Below are 24,079 nucleotides of genomic sequence, written 5' to 3' on the forward strand. Positions count from 1 at the left end.
TGTACTTATGACTCCATGTCTTTCTAACACTAATGCTACAAGCAAGGGTTAGTGGGGAATTAACTAATGCAAACTGAAGGCAGGCAAATTGGAGGGATTTTGAAAAATGGCAGGCAGAGAATTAAAGTAATCCGAGAGCCCTATTATAGAACAACATCTCCCTCTAGTGGCTGGACCTCAGCACAACAAAGATTTTAACAAATAATAGAGACGTTCATCCTTCCAGGAATAGTATTCAAACTCAGCTTCATAGGATGGGCTGTATAATACAAATGAAGAGCGGTTTGATTTCAGTACAGAATTCTGCACTTAACAAAAAATGTATAAAATGTTGTTGCTATTAACACAGTCTGTTTTTATTCTAATTGTATGTAGCCTACCAGCCATGGGACCCTGCATTACAGTGGTATCTCGGGTTAAGTACTTAATTCGTTCCGGAGGTCCGTTCTTAACCTGAAACTGTTCTTAACCCGAAGCACCACTTTAGTTAATGGAGCCTCCCACTGCTGCCATGCCACCAGAGCAAAATTTCTGTTCTCATCCTGAAGCAAAGTTCTTAACCCGAGGTACTATTTCTGGGTTAGCGGAGTCTGTAACCTGAAGCGTATGTAACCCGAGGTACCACTGTACAAGCCTACTGAGTTCAATGGAACTAACTCCTAGGTGAGACTGCACAGGAGTGCAGCCCAAGTTTGGTTCAGGGTTTGGGGAACCTCTAACTCACAGGTGTATAATTAAGGCCCCACATTGACCCACGATGACATATCTCCCAAACTGCACCCACCCGCCTCACACCTGACACCCTTCTCCAAAGGAAAGATCTGGAGCTTAAAGCGAGGTCCCACTTACTCCTTTGCAAGCAGGGCTTGCTGGCAAGAGTCAATCAGATGATCGGTGCTGACAGCGAGCCCCACTGGGATTCCCCATTGAGGAATTTTGTCAGCAAGCCTTGTAATAGGATTTGATTTGTGGCAGAAATTATTTTTTAATAATGCAAGACAGCAATGAAATGAACTAAAACTGTTCCATGAGCCTCTCGTGGGTTGCAGTCATACTGAAGTTTGTTCCATTTCCCTGACGTTTCCCTAACTGTTCATTTCTGCATAATATGTGATATAAAACCCACTTTCAGAAAGCTAATGAAATATAGCTCATGTATGTACATTTGTGTGTTATTTGATTACATGGGGGGGGACTGTTTGCAGCCCCCTTAATCTGGAAATTGCAGGAGTGAGGTGACTGAATTTGGGGTGCTATACTGGCATTCAGTTCTTCTCTGCTGCTTTCATGGAGGAATGAATCATGGGGGAACAGAAGAACCCAAAGAAAGTTTGGGGGAATAGTGTCATTGTCCAAAGACATTTGTTGCCGAGCCACACGACACCCACTAGTGTAAATGAAATTTAGCATGACATGCCGGTGTAGTAGTTAAAAAGCCACAGTTCCACGGCACATCAGGTACTGTGGTGCGAAAGAAATGTTAGAAAACGAGACAGAAGTGCCAGCAATATAATCAGTAAAAATTAATGCAGTCCTGACCACATCTGAATGCATCCAAGGTAAAAGCCAGTTCCGGAAATATAGCAGGTTCTAGCGCATGTGTAGTGCTCATTTCCATGTTATTTGAAAATTGGGGGGGGGGTGTTTCTGGGCACTAAACTTGTGCTGCATTCCAACTATGAACTATGTTTCTGGGAGCATTTTTTTTTTTTTGTCATGCAAAAGTTATAATACAGAAGTGAACAATTAGGGAAACATTGAGAAAATGGGGAGGGAGGTAAAAAATCTAAAAATCACAGTAGGTGTGACGTAACACTTGTGACGTAAAGAGTCTTTTGAGGAAAAGAAACTGCAGATAAAAAATCATATAATATATTCTGAAACCGAGATGAAGGGAAGTCAATTAATGTTGTGTGTTATTTAGTTATTTAGTTAATGTAAGTTAGTTAGTTGGTGTTTTATGTTAGGTGATGTTTTTTCTTTTGTTTTTTTATTATTATTTCTTTTATTTATGTACTCCTTTTTTGTATGTATGTGTTATGTATGTTTATTTCTTCACTTGTTTTAATGTTGGATGTAGCAAAATGAATTAAAACCAATAATAAAAAAAAGAGAAAATAGGGAGGGAGAATGCTGTTTGAATGCAGCCTTCGTATAGTCAGCTTCAATCCTAAGGGATTGGTTTTGCTTCAGGGAGGGGGAAAAGGCCAACACAAAAAGGCAGACTTGATTCTCCACCTAGTGAACCTTATGGTCAAGTGGGGATGATTGACCCTCTGCTGGAGCATGCAACTCTACGCCATCAAAAGATAAATGAATTGAAAAATGTGAATGCTCACCTCCTAGATCCATAAAAACCATGCATCTTTTCACATGTTTAAAATAACTTTTGAAGTTTTACATGTGATCTGGGTGCATATTCTCCCCCCCCCTCTAATTCTGATGGATGCTCACATAACAAACACATTCAAAAAAGGTGGCATTAAAGATTTCTAGGAAGATGCAGAGTGAATGACACATGGGGAGGGCGCTAATCTCTTTTTAATTCCTTGGTGCCTGCAACATGAATCATGGCGAGATTTTCCTCCTCGCTGCCTCCAGCATTAAATAATCTTTGGCATTAATTTCCCAGTTCTCTGAGAATTCTGTCTCCATGAGACTTCCCCTCTGCATGGCCTTGGCTGCTGGAAACTTCAAATTACTGCTTTCATTTCTCACACAGGCTGATGTGCGCAACTGATTGTAAAGCAGTCTTCGTTTTGATGTTCACATTGTGGTGGATAAAGATCTCGTTTTTTAACAAGATTCCATTCTCTAGGGGCATTTTCACAGTTGCTTTATTCCATAATGGGCTATTCTGCAGACCATGGAACAATTTTGCTTTCAAATTCAAAAATTTGAAATAAAAATGGGCATAACATAATTAAGGCCACTCACCTGGAACAGCGGGAAATTACCTCTGCTAATACTCTGTTGTGTTCCAGAGAGATTGATCAGTTATGGTTAGCTTGCTCCTCCTGTGAGTAGAGAATAGGTGCCTTTTAAATAATACTTTGGGCCTTTCCAGATGATTGGTTTAGAATATGACAAATGGGCTTATATTTCTGGAATGTCACAATTTTGCAGCACTCCTACTGCAATACATTGTTGGAGAAAATAGAGTTTCCCTGCACCCAGCTGGACTCATTGTGATTTTTAGTGTTGTCTGTAATGTGATTGCATCAATGTCAGAGCCATGTCTATGCCACAAGGTACCACATCTCTTGTGATGTGACTCTAACTTTAGCTTGCAAAGCAGATTTTCACAGGTAGAGAAACTGACTAGGAACATTATGTCCATTATCTGCTCCACACAATACAAACCACCCCTGAGATGAAGCTGTAAAGGAGTTTCTCCACACTTTGCATCGAGACTAGTCAATTTCACTCCTTAAAAAGTCCCCTTTAGGCTGCAATCCTATATATACTTAAAGGTAAAGGGACCCCTGACCATTAGGTCCAGTCATGACCGACTCTGGGTGTTATGTACTGAAGTTCTCACCCTGGGCCAGCAGGGGGATACTATAGATAGTTATGCAAATGAAGGATCGAAAGTGACGTTCAGTGATTGGATAGTTTGTATGCAAATGAAGGATCGAAAGTGACGTTCAGTGATTGGATGGTTTTAGAAAGTTGTTACAGTAACAAGGTACTGGAGCACTATATAAGCAGGCTGACTGAGCCATTAAGCTCAGTTCAGTTCTGGCCTCAGAATAAAGAAGAGCTGTTTGAAGAATCGCTGTGTCGTCTGATTATGTTCGCCCACAACATAACACTGGGGTTGCGGCGCTCATCTCGCTTTACTGGCCGAGGGAGCCGGCGTACAGCTTCCGGGTCATGTGGCCAGCATGACTAAGCCGCTTCTGGTGAACCAGAGCAGCTCACGGAAACGCCGTTTACCTTCCCGCCGGAGCAGTACCTATTTATCTACTTGCACTTTGACATGCTTTCGAACTGCTAGGTTGGCAGGAGCTGGGATAGAGCAGCAGGAGCTCACCCTGTCGCGGGGATTCCAACCGCCGACCTTCTGAATGGCAAGTCCTAGGCTCTGTGGTTTAACCCACAGCATCACCCGCGTCCTACTTATATATACTTACCAGGGAGTAAATTGGGCTCGATAGAACTGGCTTATGAGTAGACAGCCATGGTTAGAGGGTTGAATTTTGCCCTCCCACCCAACTACTTAACTGGGAGCAAGTCATGCAACCCTACATGTCTACTCAGCAGTAGGTCCCATCAAATTTAATCAGGGTTACATCTAGATAGGCAAGTATGAGATTGCAACTATACATTTAAATAGGTAGGTGCCATCTTTAACCAGGTATTCTTAGAGCAAATATACAGAGAAGCACATCTCCTGGTAAATGTTACACCTTAAAAAAAAAGTCTTTAGACAGACAGGAGTTCACCAGTCATTTCTATGTTTTACATTTTCCAAATTCACTATAACGAATTAATTGTTGTAATGAATTGTCCCATCCTGAGGACACCAAGTAATCACATTGCTTAGATAAGCTAGTGTGCAAAAACAGGAAGTTCCCTTTGGTTCTTTTCAATAAAACTTGCATGTTGAATTTCACTTGGTTGGCTTTGGCCCAGTGTTCCAGCATGAGAAGGAAAACTCTGATCCTAATCCTCTGCTGCCTTATACTGGATATCTTCGGGTGAAGAAAAGACTACGGACGAAACACTACACAAATCCAGAGTGGAGTCCCTAAGATGGTTGGACGGTGTCTTGTACGCCTCCTTCTGGCAACTCCTGCAGCCAAGCTGGTGCTCAAACTTATCACTCTGCTTTCCTTTGGACCACATCAGCAAAGCTGAGACAGGGGTATTGTCGTCTGGGAGCCCAGGACTTCCATACACACTGCCCTTGCCTGTGCCTTGGGAAGGTCACTTTGGTGCTACTAATGCACAGTTGGACTTCACCCCCGGAGGCACACTTCATTATCTCTTGAGACAGACAGATGGCAACAAATTCAACTAAGTTTTACACAGAGGAAACCCGCTAAAATTAAGACTTGGCTGGGGACTCAGCTATACAGCTGCAAATATAATGTTTTAAGTGCACTATACAAATGCAACACTAGATGGCGATGTTTAGGTAATGGCAAATTCAATATATATTTTAAAACTTTTTTTTTAAAAAAGGCCCATTGATTTCAGCAGGCAGGTCTACTCTGAGTAATACTTAATTGAATACCACCCATTGGTTCACACACACACCCTTCATTTTTTGGAAGCTGTTTTGTGAGGGTTCTCCTTGGAATGTGGAATATAATTTTATGAAATAAATATTCTATATTTCTTTTACCTTGATGAAGAACAAATGTAAAATGTCGAGCTATATCTTTCCCCCAGCAGCTATCGGCAGGGATGGAGGAACTAAAAATAGTCAAGGGTTTTGCCTTTCCCCATTCTTCGTGAAAGCCTCAGCTCCCACCAGTAGCTCTAGAGGCAGCTAAAGGACTATGACTCAGCTGCCTCCCACTGATGCTACTCCTTCACCCCCCACCCTCTGCTCAGAGATGACATATGAAAAGAAAAACTATTCTCTCCACCTACTTTGGCTGTTGAGCTGTTCTACTTTCCTCTTTGTTGGCCATTGCATAAGAACTGTTCTTTCCATCTTCTTGAAACTTTGATAACAATACAGTGGGCTGTGTGTGTTTTAAAGCACTGCTCATAGTCTGACCACAGTGGTCCATGCATTGGGGTAACCTCAAGACTTGATTACTGTAATATGTTTCATGTAGGGCTGCCCTTGTATCTGGTCTAGAAGCTGCAAGGGCCAGACGACTCACAGAAGCAGGCTACTGGCAAAATGTCACACCTCTTCTGAGAGAGCTGTGCTGGTCTCCCAGTTTGCTACCAGGCCAGGTTTGCAGCTCTTGTGTTAATGCGCAAAAGCCTACACAACTTGGGCCCAAATACCTTGAGGACTGCCTGTCTCCTTACACTCCACCTTGATCACCAAGATCCACTGATGGGGCTCTTCTTGTGCTTCCTCACAACCCTGAGGTTCGCTTGGCTTCTGAAAGGGACCAAGCCTTTCACGTGGCTGGCTCTGCTCTGTGGAACTCCCTGCCAATAGACGTTCAGCAGGAATCACCCTTGCCTTCTTTTAGATGTCTTCTCAAAACGATGTTATTCAGACAGGCCTTTGCAATGTGCATTTCTTTTTATTTATGCTTTTACTGGTGTTTTTATTGTAATTTTGTATGCTGTAGACCATCTTGCTGGGTTTTTTTTTTTTTAATGAAGGCGTGGCATATGAATATTTCAATAAATAATCCCAGTTTATTATTCCATTGCTTGGCCCATGGCTGAATTCCATCCAACCCGTGGCATCAGTTCACTCTGGTCACTTCCTCTTCTCCCCCACCCCACGTAGCCTTGTCCCCAGCCCATCATCTCCTTGACTCTTCCCCTCTTGTTGAGATGAGAGAATGGAAGCAAAGCAACCAAGACCTCCCTCATGCAGCACTTGAAATCCCACCAGCAGCACCAGATTTAGGGTGTGTGTGAGTGGTTGCCCGCCCCCCCCCACAGGGCACTGAGCCAAGGAATGTAAAACAACAACAAACCTATATTTATATGGGTACCTACTGAGGAGATTCATTAAAAAGCAACTGTACCAAATGGAATTGTTGTGAAAATAAGAAATATTTAGAGGGGGCGCCAAATTTTGTCCTTGCCCAAGGCGCCGTATTACCAAAGCCCATCACTGCCACCAGCAGGATCCACACCCATGCGGAGCTCACATGGTCCAGTTGTGATGCTTCTCCAAAAGGTTTGGTGGAGGTGGCTGAAATTAAAACTGAAGTGCTTTGCTTTTTTGCTCTTCTGGAGAAAGAAGACTCTTTGTCTTCTTTTATCTATTCCAATCAATACATCTGATTGTTGTTGTTGTTCTACTACTACTTCCTCTTCCTCTTGTTGCTGTTCTGCTTCCATATTTTAGAAATGCATGACCTGCATGAACATCTGGGCAGATAAAGGAGACCAAGCTATATACATGCACACAAAGAGGGATGTTATCTCTTCCATTGTGTCATTGGTGTTCTATGTGGCCTGTGGATAGCCAGATCAAAGAAGGCTGAATCAGAATCTCAAGCCCAAAGAACATAATGGAAAAATAGAGCGGACAGTCAGCAACTATAGTACAATAATTGTCAATGGTGAGGATGTGGCTAGGCTAGGGCTGGAGAAGGAGCAGCAGTTTTGGATTCGGGCCAAAGATTATCTCACAGCTGTGTATAATAGAACAGTGGCAGTTAATGGAGTTCTTCATGACCAGTCCTAGTTGTATAAGGATTCCCTGGGATTTTACTGAGATCAGAGGTATAATCTTCATTATTTACTCCTGCATTCCTGAACTGAGCCTTGACAATTCGAAAATTTCCAGGGCTGAATCTGGGGCTGAAATTAAGCACTGGTAAGAGCCATGAAGTTACTAGAAGCAGAGAGCAAAGAAAGGTGGACAAGGATACCACATCATAACATTTATATTATCATCATATATACAATGCGAGTATTATGAGAAGGGTGACAAGGGATTTATTGTAATGGTTCAACATACATACGAAGAGGCTTGATAACGTGGGTTGTTGTGGCCATCTAAAAAAATGAAACATAAACTAATAAAGTGGCATATCTACTCAAAGCTAAGTCCCACTGCTTACTTGCCAGTAAATGTGTACAAGACTGCAGTCTTAGTGGCTATGGGAGGCAGTCAGAGGTTGCCTCAACACTAAGAGGACTTGCAACTGGATCTCACTGTTTCACCAGCTTTTTCTTCTTCCCCCTTTTCTGCCACAGATTAGACTAACCCCACACTCCATATGTTCCTGCTTGTTGAGTAGCTTCTGATAGCAAAAAAAAGATGCAATTATGTGCCTAACCTCATTGTTGTAGGGAGAGAAACAAGTCTTTAAAACTTGAGCTTGGAAAGTGGATCAGCTGCAGACATGGTTTTGTAGCCACCTACAGTCCTTGACTAACAGCAGAAATCCCATGCTGTGCCTATGAATACACACGAGGAAACCTTGGCTGTGGCTCCCAGAGGGCTGATTCACACATGCATCACTGGATGACTCACTGTTTGGTGAGTCACACAGCTGAATGTGTGATTTGCTGCATTGAAGACCCTTGCACTGAAGGTGATGGCAAGATACAGGAAAGCTGATGTACGAGATGCGATGGCTGTTCCAGACATGTAACTCATTGCCCTGGGCTGTCCACATGCACCTGCTCCCCCCCCCCCCCAGATTTCTTTGTGTCCTCCTCTCTGCAAGCTTTGCAAACAAGTGCAAAGAGCAGTACAGTGGTACCTCGGGTTACATATGCTTCAGGTTACATACGTTTCAGGTTACAGACTCCGCTAACCCAGAAATAGTGCTTCAGGTTAAGAACTTTGCTTCAGGATGAGAACAGAAATCGTGCTCCGGCGGCGCGGCAGCAGCAGGAGGCCCCATTAGTTAAAGTGGTGCTTCAGGTTAAGAACAGCTTCAGGTTAAGAATGGGTCTGTGAAACGAATTAAGTACTTAACCCGAGGTACCACTGTATAGATTTATTGAACCAATCCCAGCCTGCATTTATATTCTGTTCCTTCCCCATTTTGTCTAGGATCTGGTCTCTATCTGATGACTGCACACTTTTCCTAGGTGGGTTCATTCCTAAGATTTGTGGACAGACCTCCCTCCACTTACCCTCTTACCCATTTTTAAAAAAGGGGGGGAGAGCATTTTTGTGCAAAAGCAATGTTACACCAGCTACAAATGCTTTGGCAATGCTTTTTCTGTCCAGTGGGTGAGGGTTTCTTAAAAAAAAACCTCAAAGTGTGAGTGAGCAGAGATCAAGGGATAACAGTGAATGAAAGCTTGTATGAATGGTTACTGAAGAGTTACCAGGATAGTGAAGCAGTTTGGGATAAGTTGGTGCAAATCCACTTACCATGCTGCTTGCACTCATTATGACCTGCAGCAGAATGAGCTCCCTGGGGGAACCAAGGTGATAAAGTGGAACATACCACTTCAAACTCGAAGGAATGGCTTGCCATTCCTCCCCAAATATTCCATATGACCAGTGCTTTTTTACTGGGGATACACAGACCCCTAAACATTTTATGAATCTCTGTCCTTTTGTCCATTTACTGTATTTATTTTTCCCGATTTGAACTATAAAATGGTGATCTTCTTGAGTCAAAATGGGAGTACCCCTAAATTTTTTTTAAAAAAGAAAAAAAGCACTGCCTATAAACACCATTTTAAAAGCAACAACAATACCTGCCTGGAAGTTACTTTATTTTCTTAAAATCACCCCAGTATATCAGGCTGAAAATTCTCGATCTGCCTTTTGTTCTGCTGAGACAAGTTGTCTCCTCGCAGAGATTTTCTTCTAGAAAGAGACGTTCAGAGGCCTTCCCTCCCGCGCGGGCGCAGTCCATTCTCCCACCTGCGGGGACTCATTCGAACGAGGCCTGGTGAACGCTCCCCAGTTCAGAGGGGACCAAGCGGGCTTCGCTGCTCCTCACCTTTCCTCACTCCTGCAAAGGGGGCCCGGGCAGGCTGCCTTCCCTCTGTCTGCCGGCAGGCGTCCTTCCTTCCCTTCGGAGTCGAGAGACCAGCCTCGCAAAAGCCGAGCAGCTGCAAGCGGGAGCTCTTGACATCACATGCAAGCTCCTCCTGCGCTCGACCTCCTCGCTCCCCCCTCCAACCTTAGCTCCCCTCTTTTCCCGCCCCTTCTACCCCCCACCCTCCAAAACAAAACATCTCCTCTGTCGTGAGGCGGCTGGGAAGCCCGCAAGGCGAGGGGGGATGAGGGAGCTCCAGAGCCGGAGAGGCCGCCGGAGCAGCGCGCTGCCTCTCGGGGGCTTTTCCCTCAGCTGCGAAGAGGCCGGCTTCGCCCGCGTCTCTGGGGAGCCCAGCTGGCACTGAAAAGGACCCGCTTGGCCGGGCGCGCCAGCCAGCCAGCCAGTCGGCCGCCCGCCCTTCTTAAGCCGCTCGAGAGCGAGGAGGACGAGCCGACGGCAAGCGAGGCTGCGCCGCCGTCCGCTTTTGTTTCTTTCCCCCGCGCGCCCAGCAGAGGAGCTGGGAATGCCGAGCGGGTTGCAAAGGTGAGGGCGCGCCGCCTGCCTCCTCCGCCCGGGCTGGCGTGTCCCCGCGCGCCTTCTCCACGCGCGCGCGCCCCCCACATGCAGACACGCGCGCGGCGGCGGCGGCGGCGGGGGGGCGAGCGGGAGCAGGAGGCGAAGATGGCAATGTCCGTGATCCAAGCGTGCCGCAGCCTGGCTCTCTCAACATGGCTGCTTTCCTTTTGTTTCGTGCATCTGCTGTGCCTGGATTTCACCGTGGCCGAGAAAGAGGAGTGGTACACGGCCTTCGTGAACATTACTTACCCGGATCCTGGTGGCGGCGGCGGCGGCGGCGCAGGCGGGGAGTTGCGTAGCGAGAAGACCGAGTGCGGCCGCTACGGGGAACACTCGCCCAAGCACGACGTCTGGGGCCAGGTGGTGATGACCTCGGCGGCCGCCGACCGGCTAGCCTGCGACCCCAACGCCAGGTTCGCCGTGCCCGGGCCCGGCAAGATCTGGATCGCGCTCGTCCCCAAGGGGAACTGCACTTACAAGGATAAGATCCGGCACGCCGCCGCGCAAAATGCCTCGGCCGTGGTCGTCTACAACGTGGGCTCCAGCAACGCCAACGAGACCATCACCATGCCCCCCGCAGGTGAGCGGGTGTTGGGGGGGGAGGGTGCTGAGCCACATCCACCCCCCTCCCCAAAAAGTCCCACGGTTTGAGGATCTCCCTTCTGGACAGCTTCATCGCACCCCTCCTTGGACCATCGCACCCAACCAGCCTCCCAGGATGTTATTAATAGCCAAGCCAATGGCCGTGGCCGGGGTTAATAACATCCTGGGATCTGGGTGAAAAGCAGGCAGCGCTGTGTGCTTTGCCTCGCCATAAGATGAGTTTTTGGCTATTTCTCTTTCTCTCTCTCTTTGCCCCCCCCCCCCTTCTTGAGCTGGGGGAAAAAGGGGAAGGCTAGTGGAGTGAGTGATGGGGCGCATCTAAGAGCTGGCCTTTGAATAGCTTGAAGCTAAATGACAAGGGATGCAAGGACAGCTTTTGAATGCAGGGGAGCAGGAAAGTAATAAGGGGAGGCAGGTCAGCTGTTTTGGGAAGGGTAGGGGGAGAAAGGTTGTAGCAGTCAAGGATCCAACCAGGTGGGAGACAAAAGGGAAGAGGACAGGTACAAGGCAGAAGGGAAACCCCAGAAAGGGGAAAACCTGCTGGAATGATGGGCATCTTGGCAATAGGGAATGGGAGGTTAGTGTGTCTGGTGCAGGGAAGGAAAGGGCAATGTGTGGCCCTCCAGATGTTGCTTAGACTCCCAAACTCCTCTCAATCCCAGCCAGCATAGACTATGGTCAGGGATAATGGGAGCTGGAGTCCAACCACATCTGGAGGACATTCACATATCCTGCCATTTGATTTCACTCTGAGCCTTTTTCAGTGGCCATTCGAGATGTGCACATTACTTTCTGTGTTCCTTCAAATTCATTCATGCTACATTTGGGCTTGCGGGTGCAGCCCTTTGTAATGAATGGTTGAACTATGTTGATTAAACAGTGGGCTGATACAACAGCACCTTTCAATATGTCTGGGAAAGTTTGAAAGTTCTGGTGTTTTAAGCCACTTCCCGAATCCCAGGAGGTTTGTGATTTCTGTGTATAGTGCTGTTGCTGTAAGCCTTTTCCTGGCTTCTTTGCCGTCGCTTGCTCTGGCTGTGCAAGCACTGTGTCAAGAGAATGAGCTATTCAGGATGCCAGGAACACAATTAGGTTAATTACTATTAGAAGATTTTACTTGGAAAATGCAGTCTTAGTACAATATCTGCAATTCCTGTGACACGGATTACTGTCTAATTTCAGGTAGTATGCACACATGCAATTTTTAAATCCACTTTTAGGCTTCTTTGAATTCTGCTAAGGCTTCTTTGCAACACACACAGTGTATATGTTTATGTGGTGGTGCTCTTGGATATATTCCAGTTTGTCATATGGAACAAAAATAATTACAAAATATCAGTATGCAAGAACAGGCTGTGTGATGAACATGTGCTCTTATTCATTATCAGCATTTGAAAATGTTGTGTTTTTAGAAAACACCAAGAGTTGTTTGGGGGCAGGGCCCTACATGGTCAAGAGCTACTTGCTTATTATTCCAAAATACCACGCTATGGAGAATCAAAATGCCACTTTTGAATTTGGGTTGTACACATCTTGCAAATCACCCTAGCTAAATATATTTCTTCTTTAGTAAGAACCACAAAATTCAATGGGTCTTAGATTGGGGTTGCAGTTGTTCCTCCTTAGAGGGGAACCTAGAGGAAAGTTTGGTAGCAAAACATTAGCATTATTTTAACAGTAATTACTAAGTTGTAGACCCTGACAGGTAGGGAATATACCAGCCGCAATATTTGGTTGGACCTTGAGTTGGCACTATGGAAACAGCCCAGTTTGGTCCAAAGGACTTCAGAGACTCTGTGATTCAGCTCAGGGTCTGAATCTTCTTCAGAAAAATAAGGCTTTGTTCTCACCTATGCACTGTTGAGAAATTTAAAAAATGTTCCAATGTTATTCCTTTTGAAAGAGATACATGATTTATGTGGGCATAATAGCCCCTCCAAAGTGAATAAAATTTGACAAATTACAGGCAAATCAATAGTGTTTTTTGTGGCAGGTGCCTTTTAAAGTTTAATCTTTTTTCTTTTTTTTAGAATAACATTTTATAGTTCTCATATTTTGCAGAAATGGATAAAATTTGCAGGCATGGTAGTCCCTTCTAAGGGGATGGATCCTACCAAAGAAAGATAGCTACTGCAGATTCCTCATAAGGACAGCATTTGCAGTTTGGGGATGCTAAGAAAGAAAGAAAGAAAGATTTATTATGCTTATTGGTCACTAGTAGCATAGAAAGTTAGTAATGGGCAAAAAAAGCTGGGGCAGCACACTGACAATAGAACAATAAATTCAGAGAGATTCAGTTTGCCTCTGCTAGTGTTTTGTGGGCGATTGATCTGAAAATAGCAGAAGTGCCCCTTGGTGTGAAACCTGCCAAATTACATACAAATGGGCCTAGGAGGTTTTGTGCTAGGTTCCTTTAAGTTGACAGTGTGTGTAGACTGAAGACTGAAAGGGATTCTTTTTCCTCCCTGTGGTTTTGTTTGTGGTCAAAAATTCAGCAGCATTAGAGAGGTGCTACTGGTTCTACTGCACATAGAGCTGCAAACAAAGTCTTTTGATTTGAGGAATAGGCTAATGTGAGCATTGGAAACTTGCTCTTTGTGGACCCATATACTTATCCCACCCGAAATCCTGTCGGTCATGGCACCCTCCCAGCTGTGCCAGTGTTGTTGTTTGCCAGATTGGGATGTGTCCAGCAGAGTGACAGTGAGGAAAACATCAAGTTGGTGGTGGGAACAAGGGTATGTGACTTTTGTGCACCAGCAGTGCAGTCCTGCCCTGGCTCTCTCCATCATTTACAGGTGTGTGATGACAGCTCAGGTGGTATAGTGCCCTGGAAGCTTCTCCCTGTTTAGCTGCTTCCTACAAAGCAGGCAGGTTGTATATCTAGGTTCTGCTGCGAACGCAAAGCAAACCCATATTCTCTGCTGTTTGCTCCCACTGATAGTTCTGCCAGCCTGAGAGAGAGAGAGAACTTGCAGCTGTTGAATGTCATCACTATTTCTGGCTACAACAGAGAAGGTGCATTTCAGCTTAGTGGGTGGAGCCCTCAGAGAGCCATCTCTCCCACTGCCCCTGAGCAGGCACAAGGTAGATGGGGGTAACACACTTTGCTAAATGTGTGTGTTATTGTTGTGTGGTACTTTTCTGCTTAAGCAGTGAGTGTTTATTCACACAAAATAGTACTTCAGTAAAAGACCCTAGTGTGTATGTGGAAAAGAGGCACACAAGGACAGTAAGCGCTAAGTAATATTAATAACAATCATGGCTGATAAATGAAAATAATCACTTGGGACATGACCACACATGGGAGAAATAATATCATTAAAAACAAGAGGTTGAGTGATACAGTGGTACCTTGGGTTAAGTACTTAATTCGTTCCGGAGGTCCGTACTTAACCTGAAACTGTTCTTAACCTGAAGCACCACTTTAGCTAATGGGGCCTCCTGCTGCTGCCGTGCAGCCGGAGTATGATTTCTGTTCTCATCCTGAAGCAAAGTTCTTAGCCTGAAGCACTATTTCTGGGTTAGCGGAGTCTGTAACCTGAAGCGTATGTAACCTGAAGCGTATGTAACCCGAGCTACCACTGTAAACAAATTTTTAAAAAACTATTTGGATTTATTGAAAAATATTGCACAAAGTTGCTCAGAAACAAAGGCCTCCAAACTACAAGGCTAACTAAAGCATTGCACTCTGTGACAGTAGGATGGTCCCCTGTTTCAGTACCAAACTTGAAGGGCAGGCTCATAGCCTTAGGGAACCTGCAGTAGTTTCTCTCTGCTGCCACAACCCTTTTCTGTGTCACCTAATGCCAAGGGTGCGGGATTCCCACTGCCTTACGGTGATCTCCTTGAGTCTTGGAGAGCAGCCAGCTGACTTCTGAGACTTTTTGCAACTTCAGCCTGTCTCCTGTCTGCTCATCCAATCACTTTGACAACCCCTAGTGTAGCCCCAAGCAGCCTAAGCCACATGGTGGGAGGATAAACAGCCGCCGAGTGTGCGCCAAAATCAGTACAGCCCAGAAATCCAATTAAGCAGTTTATTCAAATTGAGTACAGTGGTACCTCGGGTTAACAACTTAATTCCTTCTGGAGGTCCGTTCTTAACCTGAAATTGTTCTTAACCTGAAGCACCACTTTAGCTAATGGGGCCTCCTCCTGCTGCTGCGCACGATTTCTGTTCTCATTCTGAAGCAAAGTTCTTAATCCAAGGTAATATTTCTGGGTTAGTGGAGTCTGTAACCTGAAGCGTATGTAACCTGAAGCGTATGTAACCCGAGGTATCACTGTAGAAGTAAAAAAAGGGGGGTGGAGGAGAAATAGCAGGTACAAAGCTCAGAGTTGAAATAAAACACTGCACCAGACTAGTGGTCTTAAATCATCCTACACTTTATCTAAATGAACATTGCGAACTTACTCTCAGTGGTCACTGAGCACTGAGTGGTCAAGAGCCAGTGTGGTGTAGTGGTTAAGAACGGTGGACTTACGTAATCTGGTGAACCAGGTTCGATTCCCCGTTTCTCCATATGCAGCTGCTGGGTGACCTTGGGCTAGTCACACTTCTCTAAAGTCTCTCAGCCTCACTCACCTCACAGAGTGTTTGTTGTGGGGGAGGAAGGGAAAGGAGAATGTTAGCCGCTGTGAGACTCCTTCGGGTAGTGATAAAGTGGGATATCAAATCCAAACTCTTCTTCTTCTACTTCTGGCACTGGAAGTTTCACGCATCAGTTGCAGGTTGGGGAAATCAAGAGGGACAACGTCTGTATGGCCAAGGCCCATTTTAAGGGCTCAGGACCCACAGTAGGCTTAAAGGCTAAAGTAGTTTCCAGCTAATCAGAGTTCAGGTGTGCCTGCCAGGGAATGAGTGTGTGTGTTGGGGAAATGGTAGACGCCTCCTGGAGGCACAGCAAGAAGGTTATTACACACACAGAAATTCTCCCAGGATTCATTTGTCTTCTTGCTAGAAAGGATTTAATTATGAATTTTGTGTGTTTAAGAAGGGTTATGCCTTATTCTCTAGGCAAAATGGTGAGCAAGGGACCAGACTGTTCACACGCACTGCTCAGGAGAACAAGAACACTTGGAACATATAAAATCAGAATGGAATTAAGGATCAAAGACGTTGGACAATGATTAGAAAAGGGTGCCTAAGGGAAGGATGCCACCAAACTTCATCAAAACTCTTTCTGATGTATTTTGCTCTGTAGAACAGAACAGCAAAAGATCAAGAAGTAATAGTGAGAAAGTGCATATTCCTTCAGCATCCCTCCCTCCAAAGCACTAGAACTGGAGAGTGCAGGTGCCTTGTGGAAAGGATGCTGTTTGCACGCTAGGCCAGTCAGTCATGAATGAGCTATCCCTTCCCATTCAAGATCCTGGCATTTTCTTAAGCTAGAGGCATAAGTTTGATTTTGCAAAGCTGTACCTGTGTTTTCCTTTTATGGAAAGCTTAGATGCATAGTTTCACATTTTGCAGACCCTTGTCTGTAGCATGGTTGGGCTGTTTCTTTCGTTTTTTTGCATCTGAGTCACTAAGGTGCCACGAGGTGATTCGCAATACAGTGTCTCCTCTAACTCAGAGCACCTGGCTTGTGCGGATACTGCTACACATTGGAGAAGCCAAGAATCTCTCCGAGGTATCCGGATTCAGCACAAGATTTGTATGTAGCTGCAGCTTATCCCTACTAGGCCTCATGAAACTTAATAGGACATTCCAAGTAAATGTGCATATGTACTGGGGTATTAAAGGCACGCAGTAAGGAAATCAGAACTTCCTACAGAAATACTGTGATACAACAGTTACTGTACAGGCTACCTGAGACTTTGGGTGATTAGGACTTCCGGATATATTTTATTTGGAGAATAGTTGTGTGTTTTAGCTGAGGTGTTATTTTCAAATAAAATATTGCATTTGCACAATATGTATTCAATAGTGGCCAGTGTGGAGGGACAGAGCCACCTTCCCAACACTGGCATTGCTGCAGCATACCTGGCTAGTGCTGCAGTGAGGCAGGGTGCTGGAGAGTTTGGGCTTGTGTGGATGCACTGACAGAGTGACTTGGGTAGCAAATGGGTGGTCCTGACTGGGACTGTAGCATCCTTGGAGGGGGGGTGTTAACCTCTCCCCCCCCCCCACTTTGTGGTACAGTCCCAAGAAAAATGTTTTCCTGAAGCTGCTTGAAGGAGCCTGCCTAATATCAATGAGCAGGGAGTTCCACAGTGTAGGTGATGCCACACTGAAGGAGTGACTCCTTGCAACTGCAGAAACAACATCATGCGAAACTTGTAGAAATGCCAGTTCTGCAGATTGAAGTGGCTGAATGTGCATATACGGCAGGCTTCCTCGACCTCGGCCCGCCAGATGTTTTTGGCCTACAACTCCCATGATCCCTAGCTGGCAGGACCAGTGGTCAGGGATGATGGGGATTGTAGTCTCAAAACATCTGGAGGGCTGAGGTTGAGGAAGCCTGATATATGGGGTAATGGGATTCTTCGGGTAAACTGGTCCCAGGCTGTTAAGGGTAACACCATGAATATGGTCACTCCAGGACAGAAGCTGACATTGACATTGGTGCCTTTCATGTGTTTTCCTGATTGGCTACTTATGCTGGAACTGAAACTATCTACTGTACTCTTTAGACCATGCCTTGGTTAACCTACGGTCCTCTCTGTGCTGTTGGATTCTAGCTCCCATCATCCCTGACCATTGGCCATGCTAGCTGGAGTTGATGGGAGCTGGAGCTCAACAATATCTGGAGGACCACAGGTTAACTGCAGATCCTCCAAGGATCAAACAAATAAACTACCCTTGCTCTTGACAAAGTGTGAAGAAGCTTTTTGTCAGCTTCACCTTGATAGCAGTCTCAGCTAAAGTCCCAAGGCAAAGTCTGAAGGCTCACTGCTGACTACCAGCCATAAACTGGTTTAATGCAGGCACATCCCAGAGAAGTGCTAAATGCCTCAGCTCTGATTTTTTTCTAAAATAGCAGTTTATACCTATTTGTGTAAACCTGAATTCCTTTCCCAGCAAACATGGTCAGCATTTTCTACCATTCCTAGCATTGCCTCCTTTTGATGCTTGCTGCGACGACTCCCCTCATAGCTACTAGCTCTTGACATAATGTATTCCACATTTGTTTTTCATGTGGAATGCATTACAATGGAATGCTTCTCCACATTTTCTCCCCCTCCTTCCATTTCCATGGATGCTTGTGCAGGCAAAAACATTTATGCATTCATGGGAAACTTATAGTCAATTTGAATATTAAGGGACGGGTCAGAGAGCCTATTGCCCTGGACAGGAGAAACGAAGGGTTGTATCTAACAGAGCAATCCCTCAGTATAAGGGTCTTCTACTTTCACAATGGAATTTCCTCTCCTGCTCCCCCTTTGTACCTCCCATTCCCCACAAATCTGCTCGGGAGGGTTTGTAGAAAATCCCAAGCAGATGTGGGGGGCACAGGGAGAGGAAAGGGAGAGGAAGTCCCATTGCACAGGCAGAAGTCCTTCTGCTAATGGGACAACTTCATTTGACGCAACCCTGAGAGCTTCAATGGGCACTGTGTGTGCATCCAGTCATAGTGTTGGGTGTAGGGAAAGGCCACACATTCTCAAAAGGGCAAGCTTTGTGCCCTAAATTTCAAAAAGTGGTCTAGGCCATTACAAATGAATTAAAGTGAGCTGTTCTCATGGCCCCAATCCTACCCCAAGTACCCAGAACCAGACTTTTCTAATTCTTTTTTTTAATCAAGCATAGCAGTCATGGTTTGGGAGGTTTCTGGGTGTTTTTGTGGGGGCTGTTGTTGGCCAGAATCTTTGGAAGTTTTAAGAAGGTAGAAAAATTACTTTTTCCAGCAGTGTGTGTGTGTATGCATGTATGTGCTGACTAAAGTGGAAAGGTTATACATTTCAGCCTTTGTTTTTATGATTCATACATTTGTCAAATGGGTAAGAGGGAAGGATAGTATGGCAACTGTGGCTTTGGTGCAGAAGCTTTGGTGTAGAGCTATAAAAAGTTATGGAGAGGGGAAATGAAGGCATGCAAAACCAAAAAGGAAGTTTGTTGCTCAAAGGAGGACACGTTGGTGCTCGCTTTTCTCAAAATTTCTGTGTATTCATTCTCATAAACCATTTTATTTTAGTGAACTGGTTGTTCTAGCTTTGGTGTTTTCGTTTCAGCTTTGCACTTGAAGCCAACTCAACTCCACATTATATGAGGCCATAGAACAAAAGAGACATTGGTCTCTCAGTTTCTTGTTGCTTGCACCATCCCTCTCTTTGTGGCAGGGGAAGGTTTTCTTACCTGGTTTCTACCTCCTGTTTGTGTTTATACCTATGACATGTGTCTTCAGCAAGTATTCTTGTGCTGTTTGAAAAAGGTGTAGGGGAGCCTCAGATCAGGTATGGTAACCCACTGAATTTCATAGCCTGGAGGAAAAGAAACCTAACTGGAGTTCTCTCAATAATCGCAAGTGAATAGGGAAGATTCGAATCCCACCCCTGAAGTGGGGCCAGTGCTTTTAAAGGCTAAATATTGGCATAAGTCTCCTGTCTTTCCTGACATTAAACAGTAGCCTGTTGCTGACTTTGGGTGCCTGGCTGGTACTAGGGAGAGTCTATTGGATTTGGCACAAATGAGAGATGCTAATTTAGCACCCCCTTTTGCATATTCATAATATAAATCACTATACATAATTAATATTCATGTTATACATGTAAATCATGGCACACAAATCTGTACAGGTGAGAGATGGCAACTTTCCCAAGTGCCCATTACTTCAGTAAAAGCCATCACACTTTTAAAACTTGAAATGCACTTGTTCTACATAAGGATGCTCTGATAAGATATTTATGATATTTTGGCACATCCAAAAAAGGGTTCCTGTGATTGGGAAAATCACAAGGAAGGAATGTGCTATATATTCATTAAATTGACTGCAGTATGCTAATAGTATATTAAGAGGAAAGTCTTCTGTTCTAGGTTTTGAAAATTCCTGAGTGTAGGTGAAATAATATCAGTTTTTACAGGGAAGATTACCATGAAGTTATTTTTTGCTTTTGTTACATTTTGCCTTTCCCCCAAGATGCTCAAGGTGGGGTTCATATTCCCCCCTCCATTTTATCTGAGGAACAATAACCATGTGAAAGTTCTTTAGGCACAAACTATGAGAAATGCTATTTTAATTTTGGGGGGAAAGGGTTTCATGTAGCTGTATCTTGATTTCACAATCTGGGTTTATTTTTAGAGCACTTTTCTTTTTTTAAAAAATGCATGCAGTAACTCTCAGTCTACCTGAATTTGTACATTTAGTAGGAATGTAGAATCACAGATGATAGGGTTGCGTAGGATTTCCAGAATCTTAAACATCCAACTTCTCCTACTGACTGAATTGAAACTCTCCTATGCCAGATGTTCCCCCAAGCTTTCTTTAAAAACCAAGGATTTTCCAACCCTAATAGAAGGGTCTTTTTAAAGTTTATATTTTTAGGAAAAAAGAAATGAAATGCATTAAACCCCACAAAAAGGCTAAGTAAAGTTTATAGAGGTTTTAATTCCTACTTCACTTATTTTTGTGGTAACTTTTGCAGCCCACAAAGTATGGCACCACAACTGCAGTCAGCATAAACCACAGTCTCTGTTTTTGTTTTGTTTTTGGCCTGTAAACAACTTATATATAATTTTGTACATCTGCAGGTTGGGAGGACTTAATGCCATATGCACGAATCCAACTGCAGCATAGATACTTTGATTTCAGATATATATATATATATATATATATATATATATATATATATATATACATATTTTGGAGGACTATATTCAATAACTCAATAAACTGCCTTATACCAGGTCAGGTTCATTTAAAGGTAAAGGGTAAAGGGACCCCTGACCATTAGGCCCAGTCGTGACCTACTCTGGGGTTGCGGTGCTCATCTCGCTTTATTGGCTGAGGGAGCTTCCGGGTCATGTGGCCAGCATGACTAAGCCGCTTCTGGCGAACCAGAGCAGCGCATGGAAACGCCATTTACCTTCCCACTGGAGCGGTACCTATTTATATACTTGCACTTTGACATGCTTTCGAACTGCTAGGTTGGCAGGAGCTGGGACAGAGCGACGGGAGCTCACCCTGTCGTGGGGATTCAAACCATTGACCTTCTGATCAGCAAGTCCTAGGCTCTGTGGTTTAACCCATAGTGCCACCCGAGTCCCATCAGATTCATTTAGCCCAGTGCTAATTGATTGGCAGTGGTAGTGTCTTTCCAGGATCTCAGGTAGATCACATTACCTACTCCTTAATTCTTTGGTAACTGGAAATGCCAGGGATCAAACATGAGGCCTTCTGTGCAAAAAGCATGCACTCTGTCTCTGAGCTACTGCCTGTTCCCATGCAAACTGAGCTTTGCAATACCATATTTTTTATTTTATTTTGAACTTCAAGGTTGGATGCTATCCCAGACTAGCCAGAAGCAAGGCCCCATCTGCACTATACATTTAAAGCAGTGTCCTACTTTAAACAATCGTGGCTTCCCTCCCAATAATCCTAGGATCTGTTGAGTGTCAATGGTGCTAAGAGTTGTTAGGAGGTCGTCGTCCCCCCCCATTTACCTCACAGAGCCACAATACACTCAGAGTCCCTTTGTGAAGAGGGATTGACTGTTAAACCACTGTGGGAAATACCAATATACAACATGTAGCATAAATTACTATCTTGAACCAAGTCATACTCTTAATGTTACACAAAACATTGAACGTATTGGTAAAAGACCATCTGTGTAATCTGTTACTTGGATTTTCACAATATGGTCCATGTTATTAAAGACTTGGTTATTAATATATTTCTACTGAAAGTAATATGCCAGCCTTCCCATCCAGGTGGGGTTGGGCTCTGATTCTCATCAGCTCCAGCCAGCATGGCCAATGATCAGGGACCATGGGAGTTGTAGTCTAATACTTTTGGAGGGTACTAGGTTGAGAAAGGCTGGTATATAGCCTAGCTTCATCTGGCTAGCATAGTCTTAAGCAATGTAATAGCGGTAGGTGAGAAACCACAGTAGGCACTTTCTACTTTGGTATAGTCGCATGCAAATGTTCTTATAAATAAACAATAGATTTAAATATACATCATACGCAGCTAAAACTAGGGGCAGTGCCCTATGCTATAGTAATATACAATGTGTGTCCCATTTTCTCAAGCTGCCATCATCTTAATCCTTTGACATGGAGTTAGCGATTTGCACCCTGCAAATGTGGCAACAATATAGACTTTATATATTAGAGAGAGAGTCAGCCATGTCAAGCAGGTACAACTACACAACTGTAGTGCTTAAATCTGAGGTCAAATTGAGTGCTGGAGCAAGCAGAAGTAGAAAAATCCTCAGTAGTGATAGGACTGGATCTTAAATATTGTTTTCCAATGCATCCATGGACTGTATCTACTTTTTATTTGACTGTTGCACATTTCTAGCTTGTAAAGCTTACCTGCTTGCAATTAAACCAGAAGGCACTTCCTGACATTTCTTTGAATAACATCATGAAAGACTATATTCAGGTTGTCTCAACAGCAAACATTGGTATTTGTAGGGCTGATTCACATAATTGTTTCAAAATATGTTTCCCAAGCATTGTTTGATGGCATTTTTAGACTGAAATAGTTCTTGATCTCCATGGAAACAGCCGTTGATACGGTCTCAGGTATCTCAGATTAACATGTCCTCTGACAATATATTAACATGTACTATGAACCCTACACTCCATTTTGGAATACTTGGATATCAGATGCTGACATACAAGTGCATTAGGGGTTCATTGTTGCTTGTTCTAGCCCTGATGTTTAAGCATCAATATGATACCTACTAATTAGGCTATTACAATATCGCGGCAGAGCATCCTGTCATTGTTGTGTTAACACAGTTGCCTCTCGTTGACTCATGCACGCGAAGCACCATGACAACTCTTGCAATGTATTTCACTTAGCACCTGGAATGCTTTCAGAAGATAAAGCGAAAATGTGGCTTCTTAAAAGCTGGTGAGGAAAAGAAGTGCAGGTGTTGATCAGGGGCTCATATGATCTGCCTCTACCCCCCCCCCCGCCTCTGCCTGTCTCTTACACCTGGAGCCAGATGAAGGAACACTCCCATCATTGTGAAAGAGTAGCTCAAATGCCTTCTTCACATTCCAGTACCTCTTGCATGGTCATGCTGCACAAAGACAGTATTCAATCCTGAAAAGGTGCTTTTCTGCCCTTTTCATCTACATTGGATTGCTGATTATTTGGCTGCTGAAGGACACAATACATTCATTGATTTATTGAAATAAGATATGTAAAAGGACCATGAATTCGTGTAACCTCATCTCTTTGTTAACTGAGTATAGTCCATGCACGATAGGTCTGGGTGGTTTTGTACTACTGCAAAGCATATATGTTACCAAAAAGGGTAGCTAGCATGAGGAAGCACTGGCTGCCAAAACAGGTGAAGGATAAGTGGAATACTGGGTCCCTGAAAGCAATGGGAGAACTCTGAGGCATGCTGCGTATTTTTAAAAGATACATCTCCCCAAAGCTACCCAGAATGGTCAATAGCCAAAGGCTGCATGTTCATACTGCCAAGTGGTTGTTGAAGGGAACTGAACAGTCTGTTCCTTGTTGCCCCTCAACCTTATAGGGTGCACACCATTCAGTATTTGTCCTCCTAGCCCAGTCACCATTCCCACTGCCTCTAACTACTTAAAGGATCATGGATGGAGAGGGTCAGTGTCAGAAGACACACATCCTCAAGCATCAGTCCTCCAAGGCTAACCCTCCCCTGGTAAAGACATTTTCCCTTTTGGGTGAATGGATGCTCTGAAAGACCTGTCTCTCTGGTGCCTTTTGGAAGACACTGGGACTTTGAAAAGCAGTATGGTTTGGTGGTGGCTTTAAAAACCAAGAACTGGCACGGTTGTTTTGAAAACAAAACGTATCTGTGATTGTTCCAAGATCTTAAAAAGGTTACTTTAAGATGGAAAATAAAGATGTGCCTGAAAATACCATGATTACCTTAATGAAATTGTAGGTATATGCATAGCAAGAGGAATGTAATTTCTTACATACTACGGCTTTTCAAAAATTGCCCTGCCATTGTATAAGTTGCCTTGTAATTATTATTTTTAAAGCATTTTTCCTGTTCATCGTGAATGTTTTATTTATGCCATTTGTAAATGAACCCAATGCATTAATTGCCAGATTTAACTAAATTTGGGGTTCATTTGGCGTCTTAACACAGCTCATGTGACATTGGTTAAGTATAGG

The 24,079-nt window shown here is 44.2% G+C and overlaps 2 protein-coding genes across 3 annotated transcripts in view; one reads left to right on the forward strand and one right to left on the reverse strand.

The window, feature by feature from the left end:
* The window catches only part of ZNF330 (zinc finger protein 330), a 33,108-nt gene extending 22,535 nt beyond the window's left edge, over nt 1-10,573 (reverse strand). The window contains exon 1 of the mRNA XM_083571792.1: nt 10,436-10,573. The gene's annotated coding sequence lies outside the window, so the exon portion shown is untranslated. The remainder of the gene's footprint in view (nt 1-10,435) is intronic.
* The window catches only part of RNF150 (ring finger protein 150), an 89,287-nt gene continuing 74,575 nt past the window's right edge, over nt 9,368-24,079 (forward strand). For both annotated transcript variants that reach the window (XR_014538436.1, XM_083571531.1), the window contains exon 1: nt 9,368-10,770. Coding sequence is in view for 1 of the 2 variants with exons in the window: in XM_083571531.1 (XP_083427657.1) it covers nt 10,236-10,770 (535 nt within the window). In the remaining variant the exon portion in view is untranslated. The remainder of the gene's footprint in view (nt 10,771-24,079) is intronic.

The sequence above is a fragment of the Podarcis filfolensis genome (assembly GCF_964270895.1).
Source record: "Podarcis filfolensis genome assembly, chromosome: 9".
Lineage (NCBI taxonomy): Eukaryota > Metazoa > Chordata > Lepidosauria > Squamata > Lacertidae > Podarcis > Podarcis filfolensis.